We start from the raw sequence: 13,462 nt of genomic DNA, 5'->3' as shown, positions 1-13,462 counted from the left end.
TAGCCTACTAATCATTACAATTTAAGTAAATACTCATCATGCAGTACACATCGAGAACCGAACATTTGAGGTAAGGCTAAATACTAATAGCATATCAATTGACAAGCAAGACAGACAAAGCAAGGTAAGGTTAGGTTCAATGTTGCCAAGAGCTAAACGGTACAATACACCTATCGTACAACTTGATGTTTGTTTCTAGGCCTATTTAGTAGTACAATAACAGATATCAGCCAAATTTCTTAGGGATTATTAGGTTTTTTATACCCCCAAATAAAAAAGAAATAAATAAAAAAAGATAACAGGTTGGAAAGAATGGAAAAAGCTGATATCAAGCTTCTCATGACGCTGATTAATAGCCATAGTTGGAACCATACACTGAACTGTAGCCCCCAGTTTGCCCAGGAATACCTGTGTTTTGCGGGGCTGACGAGTACATCGACCCTGGGGGTGCATAAGCACTGTAGCCTTGATCAGCAAGAGGAGCTTGCTGAGTCTGTGGAGCAGCCGCAGCATCCGCCATAAAATTCTGCAACACAAAAATAATCGAAAGATACCAAAAGTTAAAAACAACACTTGTAGCAGAAAAACGAGGTTAATCTATGTAGTCACTCGCGAGAGTAACATGACTGAAAAAGTTTGGCTATTAAGTATGGGATTCAACCAGTTAATGTGACCTAGGCAGCCAGGATGTAATGTGTGCCGTGGACACTAATTGGTGTTTAAGATGCTAGAATATGCACCACCACATATGGGGGGTCCCACCTCATCTCAAGAGAGCAGGCATCAGCTATCAGGAACAATTGTCAATTGGAATCTGGAAAGATTAATCCCCACATTTCATGGATGATTTAACTCCAGGTTTATTCTTTTTCTCTGATGGGAAAAGAAACTATATAGGGAGATGAAAATTGTATTTTAGGGGAAGAAAAGTACTCCTTGAGTTGTATGCTTCTACATCTAAAGTTTACAGTAACCACAGAAGATGGGATTCATTCCACATTTTCATGGAATGCTGTCAATTCATATCTAGTTATATGCTACATCTATGTTTGTGAAATAGACTATAGAACTAGAGAAAAGTGTAATAAGAAAAATAAATAATATATCAGATTCACAAATACTACTGAAACAGGAATCCAGCGATTTAAATAATAATAATAATTCAAAGGCGAGGACAAGAAAGATTACCTGTATCAACTGCTGTGCAGTCTGGACTTGAGAAGCAGTCCCACTTATCTCAACTGTCATCTCCCCAGGAACTCCCCTTGCTTCCTGTATGGTAACAGTAGCACCACTGACCCTCCGAATGTAACTTATACTTGAACCATTTGTCCCAATAACGGCATCAGCATAAGACAGTGGGATTTGCATTTGCTGTGTGATCTGAAAAGTTTCAACATCAAATTATCATAATTATCACTTTTATCCTGTTTCTTTTAGCAGTTTCTCAAGTATACAATTCCAGGTCAAAAATGCCTGAGGAATATACCATCTGCATTGCATTAACAGTTGTTTGTTTTAGTAGTTTCTCATATATACAACACCAGACCAAAATGAAGTGAGGGAATATATTTTCCATTTTATTTTAGTAGTTTGATAAGTGAAGGACCCAAGGACATAGCATTCTTAGGCAAGAAAGCTAAAATGTCATGCTAAACTAGCCAACAGAATGTCCAAGGTTGAAGATTAAAAGCAATTTTTATCAACTCTGATAAAAATCACCAAGAATAACCCCCTTCTCGAGACCAACTCGAGATGACACCAATGCTAAACTAGTCATTTTGTAAAACCAAAGTAACAGGCTTGCCAAATCAGAATCTAACACCTATGCCCCTATTCATCAATGCAACCATTTTAGTCAATGGAATCTGGAAGGATTGGGTTAGAGGAGAAAACAAAACAAGATACCAAACTGACATACTGCAGACTACAAGGTGTCAAAATGAACTTATTACAGCAAAAGCTATACCTTATTTATCCAGTAGAAGACATACTATCCTGTGGGGTTCTTAATTCTATCATAAACAAAATGATTTGACTCTCTCCCCTAACACTGGTACACACTGCTTATATAGTAAGAGAAGTCACCTGAGTAATTACGGTTGATCCTGACTGGTTGTTGGACGGTGCATGAACTGTCATTGGAGCTTCTCTTCCATAGGCAGATATACCCTGATGAGGAGGTCTCTCCACTGGAGGTGGCATATCAGGTGGAGGATAATAATTATCACGTTGCCTGGGAGGTGGCATAAAATGAGGACTAGAACCATATCCAGGACCTCCAACAGCATTTGGATGATAAGCTTGAGGCGGAGGACCCCATGATTGGGGAGGTACATGTTCGACAGGAGGATTCGGTGCTTGCATCTAAAAAGCAACAACATGATATCTTTCAACTAATCAAAATCCAGACCCTAGAATGTGTTGTAATGATAAAGTGCGCTTACCTGCATTTCAAAGATTGGAATTATGCTACGATCAACTAAAAACTTCCTGAGGTGAGAGCCAATTAACTCAATTGCCATGTGTACACCAGTAGGCTCCCCAACAACTTCAACAATCCTATCATCTGGCAAGGCAAACACCGGAAGGTCCTCTGCAATGTTTTACTTATCTCATCAGAAATCAGACAAGTTACTTGCATCAGTGAAAGATACAGCCCATATTAGACAAGCAAAAGAAGACAAAAAAGAAGAGGTGTGTATAATAATCACAATATTCCCAAGTATGGTAACTCTTTTAAGTCCTCATTCTTTGTAATACTACAAAACGGTAGAACTTCAAAAAAAAAAAAATGAATGCAATTCAATTTTTTACATATTGACATAGAGCTACTTATAAATACACATACTGCTGTAGAGCCAATTCAAAGAATTACTAAATGTGCTAACTTCTTAATCCCCTATGGCTCAGAATGGAGAAGCTTTAATAAAATATTACAACAGTTAAATTGGTATGATGCTGGAGAAGAGGCAAGTCAATTGAAAGTCTATAAATTATAAATATACTCATCATATGATTTATCTTTATTGATTATCTATAACTACACTATTGTAACAGTTATTTCATCCTCATCCTATTACCTTTATTTTGTACTGATATTTAATCAACATTGTGATTTGTCTTTAATCTTTATTGATTATCTATAACTACACCATTGTAACAGTTATTTCATCATTATCTTTTACCCTTATTTTGTATTCATATTTAATCCAATTAGTAATCATCTACCTATTTTCTAGGTTCTCTAAAGGAGGCTGGAGTGACAAAATGACATGACCCTAACACTAAAAAGCTCTTAAGCTATTAGGTTGTCATTTGCATGTTAAAGCCTATAGGTGATCATACAACACATACCTAGTACAAAAAAAACTAAGACAACCCCTGGAGCCAGGAGGGTCATCATGAGATCTGGAGCCATAGTATTGAACAAGAAAATTTTCCTACAAATAAAAGATAACTTTAGGTTTCAATATTACACGAATACACCATTTACTCCCATGCAACAAAAACACAATGGTGAAACCTAGCAATTTCCATAACACAACCCATGGAAGATAAAATCAGATTAAATGTGCAAGGCTCCAACATTATGCAAGGTCCTCCTGAAGATGTATGCTACATTAAAATGGTTCATTTTTAAGGCTTAAAAAGCCATTACCTACCCCGATCCTAAAATACAGAGAAAATCCAAATTATTGAAAACCTTCTCTTAAGATTAGATGCGAAGATTGGCCCTTAATAATTGAGTATAGGCTATCAATGTATTCAGTTTCATGTCTTTGTTTTTTTGTACAGATAGTCTCAATGTGTTCAGTTTCCATTAAATGGAGAATTCTTTACCAATTGTCCTTTTCTCTCTCACACACACTTCTCTAAGAGATGATTTTTGAAATTCTTCCCGAGGGACAATGAAGTTTATAAATATATTATGATTGTTACTATATGTTAAAGTTCAGTTTATTGAGACACACCCAACCAATTTTATGCTCCAGCATGTGTTTGTGTACACATGTGATGTTTTTGAAACCTTAGGATTACTTATTCCCCTTCTTATGTCATGTGTGACTAGTTCCATATTCAGACCTTTTCAAAACCCAACAAAGAAATCAACAACGGACTACATAATATTTGAGTCACTATTCTTAGGCCTCTATTCCCGCATCCTTCACTCCTATTTTTGGCAACTTTTGAGCTCTAAACTTTCAGCAGGTCTTTTTCCATAATTCCATCATAAGATAATTGAATGCTGCACACGCCTAACCTAATCTTACAATGAAGAAAACCCTCACTAAACAAGTCTTCAAAATTTTTTCCTGTATTCTTTCCATCAACAAATGCTATTCAATTCAAGAGAAAGAACACACAAAAGCCACAAATATCCATGTATGGTTGTGTAATGTGAACTGCAGCACATAAGAAATATTATTAGGATATGCCATATTGCCATGATTCAATTGAGATAATGCCTTAAAGGATATGCATGAGGCATTTTTAGAAAAAAAAATGTTAAATTTCATTAAAGTTATGTTTTTGCTTTTGAAGTGAGATATTTAAATTGAAATTATTACAATTTACAGCTAATTTTTAAAGCTTAGCTGCTTCAATACTACTCTAACTTCTTGCTTAACCAAACACCGTAAACCAAAATAAACAGCATAATGTATATATGTAAATCCCAGATTATGAGTATAAATAGAAGGAAAGAGGAAGAACCTGCTCCAAGAACTCTAACAATACAATTAGAAGCTTCCTGAATGGATTTGACAGTTGTTCCTTGTTTTCCAATTAAACTCCCTGCCTGTGCAGCTGGCACAAGCAGCTTTGTTGAAACCTTTCCACTTACAGTAGGTGGCGAATGAGAAGGATCACTGTCCAACCCATCCACAACACGTTTATGAACCCTTAGAAGACCATCTATAGCAGGTGGCAGAGAAGAATCAGGCTCCTCCTTAGCAGATACCATAACCTTCAAAAGAATGAGATAAATCATAAAACATCACAATCCTTCATAGAATAAAAATGTCACCCATCCCGTTTCGAAGTAGAAGGTAGCAATGTAATTCTTAGCAAAAGAATGATGAAAAGAAAGAAACACAGGAAAAATTCAGTTTCTATAAATCTACACCCTACCAGAAAGTGAAAACATTCTAGTGTTATCAGTGTGTTCAAGCTATACCCCTAGCACTGTAGTTAGTTACTGTATACACGGTAGTAAAGGATGCATCGGTCCCTATAACTATTTTGTTAATAAAACACATTACACTTGGCCCCCGAAAGTGATATAGTAATTCTGCACTGCTGACTGCCTGACTCATATGGGCTTTTGACTAAAATGGACAGAATTGGAGTTGGCCAGACAAAAATACATAAATTTTGAATCTCATAAAAAAATAGGCAAAATTAGTTTGGGAAATGTGTTTGAATCAAAGTATGTTAGAAAAGCATTTCCCAAGTGCATTTGACATAATTTCAAAACCAATTTCCTGGATATATTTGGAGGATGATTTTATGTCAACACATTTCCTAGGTTTAAGACCAATTTTCTGGGTTCCAGAACATGATGTACTTTGGAATCCTCATAACTATGGATATTCAGCTCTGAATATAAGTTCAATTACTTGTTAAACATGCTAGGGAATGTTTGAACAAGAATATGAACAATCAGAAAAATTCCACCAGCAGCTAAAGTTGAAGGTTTGAGAAATATTAACTGAACAAGAATGACAGAGAAGGAAAACACAGATTACAGACTTTTTAGGGTCAATCACATTTAGGTAATAAAAATCTGCCTATTTTTGTGATTTTGTCTAGGCACTCCAATTCTTCCCATTTCAATCTATAGCCCTAGCTCATACAACCATACGTCCATACAACTTCTATGATAATTATTTGCTTGAATCCCCATTCACTAAAAGTTGTGCAATTCCCATTCAGTCCTAAAGAACATGAATAAAGGATATTTATTTAATTTGCAGTCAAAGACAACTAAATGTGAACTTATAACACACTCCTCACAGTCACTACCTTATATTTAACTTGGAGATTGATAAGTTAGCATTTTAAAATAATATTAGGGTGCAAACAAGTGATGAAGCTTAAGCAGAATGAGATTACATGTGGCTATAACCATTTTCTATGGAAAACTGAAAACAATAAACACATATAACAGAAAGTTGCACTTACAGCTCTCTCTGCTGTTCCTGGAGGACCATCAAGAATCTTAATGCGAGCTTTTGCCTCTTCACACATCTTTTTAATGTACTCTCCCTTCCGTCCAATAATACTACCAACCTTTTGCGCAGGCACCAACATCCGGAATACACTTTCTCCAGGCCACCCAGGCCACCTATCACCCCCTTCGGTAGTCAAAGCATTTTCTATTTCTGGCTTTTGCTCAGGATGAGATTCCTCCTGCTCCAGCTCAGGCTCCATCTCCCCCTCTTGCTCTAGCTCTGTCTCTGGTGCCATCTCTAATGGTCCATCATTTTCATGTTCATCAATGCTTTTATCAATTTCAGCCATAAACTCTGCTGAAATACAGGAAAAAGATCTTCTCAAAATGCCTTATAAGAGCACTAATAAATAAAAACAAAAATTCAACTGTTGCTCATCTTAATATTTCATCTTTAAACATTTAGCATCCAACCATACACATAATTCAGAAAACCAAACAGCCAATCTAGACAAGTATAAAAACAAATATAGACACAGGTAGTCATACTTAATCAAACAGCAAGAAAATTGCAGGGGGTAAGAGCACAGAATTCTCCTGTGATAGTTTGAAATGCATTTGACATTAAATCTCTTCTGGTTCACTCAATTGATTACTTTACAACTTAAAAGGCACCCTCAAGCCCATTTCATTGACTGTATAAAGTTTCCCAGGTTCCAAGGTATTTCTTATTCGAACTCTATTTATTATTACTATATATAAATACCTTGTTTTGACTGTATCGCACTATGTATCATTTGATAACCCTCAAAATCTTCTGCCTTTGGTCCAAATCCAAATTAAAATGGAGCAAATTCAAAGATATTTACAGCCAGAGAGATCTCAACAACACAACTTCCTATATCCACTTCTCTTTCAGGAGTCTATTTATGCACTTGCTCATGATCATGGTGTAAATAGGTCGATTTCTTTTAAAAATACCGGGTATGAAAAGAAATTGAGTTTTCAAATTGTGAAACGCTTAATTACTCGAATTTATCAACAGATCTATTTTANTTCTAACAAAAGTCAAATTTTTGGGCCCAACAAGAGTTTGTATTCTAAACTGCTATCAGAGGGGTTTGCTTTTATTGTGGAAATTCCGTTTTCTTTACGATTCATATTAGAGCGCAAAAAAATATTAAAATCACAGAATTTACGATCAATTCATTCAATATTTCCTTTTTTAGAAGACAAATTCTCACATTTAAATTATGGACTAGATATACTAATACCCTACCCCCCTCATCTGGAAATATAACTGTGCATGTTGACAAGGTGCTTTTTATAGACTTGATAAACAGTCTGATCATAATTGTCTTATTTCCTTATGTAATACCCACCGCGGTAAAATAGCAAGAAAACAGTCTTTCATTCTACCTAAGACCCATGCTCACAAGAGAGGTTTTCCCCAAGTTCATTTATCATTCCTCTTCTGCTCTACCTTCTAGAAGCTCAACAAAAAACTACATGTATGAATATACACAAGCTGAATAAATCTTCAAAAACCTATCTTGTTCAGCTTTCAGCTATGAGCACTGGAGAAAGTGTGAAGCCGATTGACTGTCTCATTCTTTCAGAAAACATTCAGAGTACTTTCACAGAATTCATAAACCAAAGTTACTTTAAAAATGAGACTTCATAAGTAAACCAAATACTATTGTACACTCATTGCACTCAAGAACGTCCAAAACCCTAGCACACAACTCTCCATCAAATTGGACTGCCTATTGTAGGAAGCTCCTATTGTAAAGAACCATTGTAATTGTAAAACAATAAAAATAAACTTACAAAACCATATTCACCTGTAAATTAAGGGATTTAAATATTTGCAGAGCTACAAGAAGGAGAGCGACAGAAGCGTCGTTCAAAGTCTACGCACACAGCTACCAGTTGCCTAGCTACCGTTCACCGAGCTACTATTCGCCGGAGAAGTGCCGGAGGCCGAAGGGGACAGGGTGAGGGATGATGGTGTGTCGGCGCGAGAGATGTGTGTCCGACTGTCCGTGAAGGCGTGAAGTTTTATGGAAATAGGGCGTCTGGACTGTGGAGTTTTGGATTTAGGAGTTTTGTGGAATTAGGGCTTCTGGACTGTGGAGTTTGAGATTTATTAAAAATCTATATCTAGGCTGTGTTTGGCAGAGCTTATTTAGGAGCTTATAGCTTATTTTAAGCTACTAATAAGCTATAAGCTTTGTTTGGTAATGTTCTCAAAATAAGCTAGTAGCTTAAAATAAGAGCTTATTTTGAAACGCTACTTCAGATAGCTTTTCAAAAATAAGCTTGTAGCTTCTTAACTTTTTTCCATCTTTATCCTTATTATTTTATATAAATGACATCATTTATCCCTCCCAATTAAAATTCTTTTGGCATTTTTTCTTCAATATGTTTCGTTGTAATTTTAATTTGATATTTGTGTTTGAACAATAATTTTTGTATGAACTAATTTTATGAACTATAAACATCTTGTTTTACTTTATATATTTTTAAATATATGTTCTTACTTTATATTTTATTAAATTATATTAATTTCATTATTTTATATTTTAATATGTAAACAAACCTATTTAAATTTAAAACTATTTAACTTTTATGAAGATGTCCTTTTTAGTCTTTTTACATTTATCAACTTATCAAAAAGCTAATTTTACCAAACACTTTTAAGCATAACAGCTAGCTTAACAGCTCTTAAGATTTCAGCTTCGAGCTTATAACTTTTCAGCTTTCAGCTACTTTTCAGCTTTCAGCTACTGTTTCAGCTAGGTTTGCCAAACATAGCCCTAATCTATATCTATATCTATACTATTAAGTAAAACAAAATTCTCAAATTTTAATTTTCTGCCCAAAATAGTTCTAAACTATTAAGATTTACGTAATATTGTAAAATATGATAATACAGTTCATATTCTTGTACATTAAAATATGTTAATACAATTCCAAATACAATATAACTGTGCATAAAACTTCCTTGCAGCCTAATCTATACTATCTATCTATACTATTAATAAAAACAAAATCCTCTATTTTAACTTTCCCCCCAAAACACTACTATGCAATTTTTAATTTTCTTCCCTCGGGTATAAATAATGACAGTGACTGGTAGTGAAGCATTGTACGATCAATTTTATGGTTTGATCTCCAAGAACACCTATTAATATGCATAGGAATGGTAATACAACTCAAATTCAAATTATTTGTAATACCCTTTACATTTTATTATATAAATTTTTATTTATTTGTTGTTTTAAATTATTGATTTACTCCAATTAATTTGTTAATTATTATGTACTTATTTGATTTTATTATCAAATTAATCAATACATGTGCGACATGAATACTACAGAAAGAAGAACATATTTAAGTTGTGACTGTTTGTGTAAGGCAGAATCAGACGGTGAAAATCTATCAAAAATACATACTCCTGAATTTCTAAATAGTTTGAGATGGTTTGGACTCCCTAATCATTCATTGAGATTAAAGGTTGGTGCACCTGTTATGTTATTGCGGAATATAGACTACCCTCTTACTCTTTGCAACTGTACGGGTCTCATCGTCGTATGATTGGTATATCACATTGTCGAAGCAAGAATAGTTAATGGGACACATGAAGGAACCAAAATTCTTATCCCCGAATGTCTTTCACTCTTTCTAATATGAGATTGCCATTCAAGTTTCAGCGTAAACAATTCTCATTGATGCTTGCATATGCCATGACTATCAACAAAAGCCAGGGTCAAACACTAATTCATGTAGGGTAAACCGGTGTTTAATCACGGTCAATTGTACGTGACTTTTTTCCGAGTCACTTATCCTGATGGCCCGAATTGAAGGCGTTAGCGCTAGACGATGATGGACAAGATTTTGTTAGTACTACCAATGTCGTCTACAAAGAGGTTTTCAATAATGTGTAATTCAAACTGGTGATATTATGTTTTTTTTTTCAAAGAGCAAATTTGCCCAAGTTATACAAATCCTAAACACTGATATATAAAATCACTAAAGTTTCATCATCGGATGCCTACATCTACACATTAGCTATTAATTCAACAATGATTTGGTCAAATTCATGCAAGGATAACATCACAAAACATAATCGATCCAAACTATGCATCTTTTCAATTGCACTATATAATATTTGGTGTTATAATTTCAATAATTATTTACTGTTCCAAATATTCTTAAAATATTATACAACAAGGTATATTTCTTTTGGTGGTCTTGTTTGTTGGAGGTCATCAGTTCAACATCTTGTAGTTGTGTCTACAACTGAAGCAGAATACATGGTTATGACTAAGGCAACTAAAGAGGCTTTGTGGCTTTTAGGTTAGATTAAGTAATTAGTATTGATTTTCAAAAGAAAAAGTAATTAGTATTGAGCAAGGTGGAGGCCAGTTACATTGTAATAGTTTGAGTGCCGTCTTTTTTGGCTAAAAATAAAGTATATCATGTTAGAACTAAGCATATTTGTAATACCCCGTATTTTATTAACATTATCCTAAGGCGTTGACATTCCTAAGTTATGATCTTCAGATATTTCGAAAGAATTTTTATAAGTAAGTATAGTTGTTATTAAGCTGCGATCGTATGTGCCGGTCACGAACCGTAAAATTTTTCGAGGACGAATTTTCAGCTCGGATTTCCTTAAAAATTGATGATTAGGCATGTTATGACTAAGTATGAACTTCCTGCTTAGTTAAGTTGAAATTGGATGAGCTATAAGGGTCGAAATTTATTTCTGATCGTACACCGCGAAATTTCCGCAGTGTACCGAACCTAGCCCATTTTGGAGCTTTTGACTGGAATAAATTTGTGGTTTCGAAAATTATTCTTTCTGGATTATTTTCCACCGAAACTTTATCTGTTTGGACCACAACTGATATGTTGTGGAGATATTTTATTATTTTATTATTTTTTTTCCTAAAGCTTATCCCATAAGTTGGGATTAAATATAAAAGGAATTTTTTTTCCCTTTTCTTCCCCAAATGCCAAAAAGAGAGAGAGAGAGGTGTGATCATCTTCCACCATTTTTTCTTCCAAAGTTCCATAGCCAAATCCTTCTAAACTTCCAATTTATTCGGTAAGTTTTCGATATTATTCGGTAGAAAGCTTTGTAATCCTTCCTAGGTTATGAATCTATGTTTAATTTCTTGATACATGATGTTATGGTGTTGATTTTGAACCTAGGTTTTAAGGTGAAAATTGGGGAAAGGATCCAAAATTTCTTCCTAAGGTGTTAATAAACCTTTGAGGTAAGGAATTCCCTTAAGTTGGTTTAGTCACTTGAAATTAGATAATTGATTATTTGGTTGAAACATAGTGTTTTGGAGCTTTGGGAATATTTTTATATACATGTTCATAGCTTGGATATGCTTGTATATGTTATATTTATGTCCATATAGGCTTATACTTGTGAAAATAGTGAAAGGAAATCAGGGTAGATTCTGGCAGTAACTTCCGAGATTTATTGGGAAATATTGGTAAGGTATTTTGATCCTATTTTTTTAGACATGTAGTTCTATAAGTGTAGAACCCGCATATAAAATTTCATAATGATCGGAGTAGTAAGTATGGTTTTCGAATTTTTTCCAAAACTGGTCCAGAGAGAGAAAATTCCGGACAGCACACTGCCAAGGGCAAAGATGGAATTTTCTGTGTTATTCGCGGACCAAAATGACCAAAACTTTTTATGGACATCAAGTACTATAAGTTGGGATTCTACCATAAAAATTTCAAGTGAAAAAGAGTTCGGGAACTATTTTTACCGGCTCAATCTTTCGGACCGCGCCAAGCTGAATTTTCTGAATTATGCTTAGTATGATTATGGATGTGTTAATGATAATTGTGAGGTAGTTAGTGAGTTAATGGTGATAAAGTTAGGTAAAGATATTATTATGATGTGTATTGAGGAAATTGTCATATGGAAATGTTGAGATAAAGGTTGTATATGGTGAATCTTGAGAAAGTAGTTGTTGGATGTTTTTGGGTTATGGTTAGGCAATGACCTTACCTATTAGAATTTATATATATTTGGATGTACGATATCCTCAAGTTATGATCTAATGGTGTTGATCATAGTGAAAGTTGTTGAGGACGATAGTTAAGGATGTTGGTTGATTTTAAGTGTGAGATGGACATATGAAGTGTATCCAAAAATGTTTATGAAAACTTACGTTGAAAAACGTATGCTATTTTGATATAAAGGTTGTCAAAACCTTATTGTTTGAGAAAATGATGTTTGAAAATCCTTCAGGGGCTAAAGAGGTAGCCGATTTCAAATATTGGACTCATTGGTGAAATATGTCCAAAAGAAATGATTTGAGTAAGAAAAATTGAAGGAAGAATCATGTTTTCAAAACCGTAGTTTCTAAAGTAAGTTGAGGAGGACCTTGATTGACCCACGGGTGGCTTTAAGTGCCCTTGCCCAGTGGTCGTTATATTGTTAGAGCGAAGTCTATTCGCCGTTATGTCGTCATGTTGGAATAAGGAGAGGTGCCCACGGGAAGGCTTGAGTGCCACGGCCCGGGGTTGGGATAAGGGAGGAACCTACGGGAGGGCTGGAGTGCCATGGCCCGAGGTTGTAGGCCTCACTCTTACTATATGAAACTAAGGAAGTTTTAAAAATGAGTAAAGAGTTACTCTGTAACGTCTTTGAGAAAGAAATGATTTTGTCTTACGAGACGAGTGGATTTTGATTCACTGAACGATATACTATTTTCCAAATGATTATGTTTTCAAACCTTTGTCTACTTTTGAGTGACATCGGATTTCCTTACTTAGCCGCGCTAACTGCACTTCAATGTGTTTCTTATCAGTTGCAGATTAGTGTGGGCCCCTGTAGCCGATGAGCTCGGAATAGAAGGGAAGTACAGGTTGAGGTCTACTCTTTGATGTAGACAGGGATTGTTATTAATGTTGTAAGTTTAGCCTGTGCACTTAGAGTGGAGTTTGTCAAAGAGGTGATAGAATTCACTCTAGGTGTGGCGGTAGCACCCGGTTTTCTGTTGATATGATGTAAGCTTCCGCAGCGTTTTATTACGGATTTTGTAATAAATGTAAGAGTTGAAAATTGGGGTGTTACAAAGTGGTATCAGAGCTCAAGGTTGAGATCTAGGTTTGAACTTTAAGTTTGAATCTTTGGGGAATAGTAGTAGTCTTTTGAAACCATAGATGATAAGAAAGAAGTTTCGGGGACGAAACTCTTTTTAAGGAGGGTAGAGTGTAATACCCCGTATTTTATTAACATTATCC

At 34.9% G+C, this 13,462-nt stretch overlaps 1 protein-coding gene across 2 annotated transcripts; it reads right to left on the bottom strand.

Annotated features, from left to right (window-relative positions):
• Positions 1 to 8,290, bottom strand: LOC116030103 (flowering locus K homology domain-like). Of its 2 annotated transcripts, none has more exons than XM_031272231.1 (7): positions 8,020 to 8,290; positions 6,187 to 6,533; positions 4,717 to 4,969; positions 2,448 to 2,596; positions 2,089 to 2,367; positions 1,189 to 1,383; positions 1 to 526 (listed from the first exon to the last, which is right to left on the bottom strand). In XM_031272231.1, exons 2-7 carry the CDS (start codon positions 6,523 to 6,525, stop codon positions 350 to 352), a joined length of 1,392 nt encoding a protein of 463 aa, XP_031128091.1. In that variant the 5' UTR covers positions 6,526 to 6,533; positions 8,020 to 8,290; the 3' UTR covers positions 1 to 349. The 2 variants fall into 2 exon arrangements, with proteins under 2 accessions (XP_031128091.1, XP_031128090.1); XM_031272230.1 differs by having other exon boundaries at positions 350 to 526; positions 6,187 to 6,530.
• Between the last annotated feature and the right edge of the window lie 5,172 nt (positions 8,291 to 13,462).

The sequence above is a fragment of the Ipomoea triloba genome, chromosome 9 (assembly GCF_003576645.1).
Source record: "Ipomoea triloba cultivar NCNSP0323 chromosome 9, ASM357664v1".
Classification (NCBI taxonomy): Eukaryota; Viridiplantae; Streptophyta; class Magnoliopsida; order Solanales; family Convolvulaceae; genus Ipomoea; species Ipomoea triloba.
The sequence above is the reverse complement of the archived record's forward strand: the minus strand, read 5'-3'. Positions and strand labels throughout refer to the sequence as shown.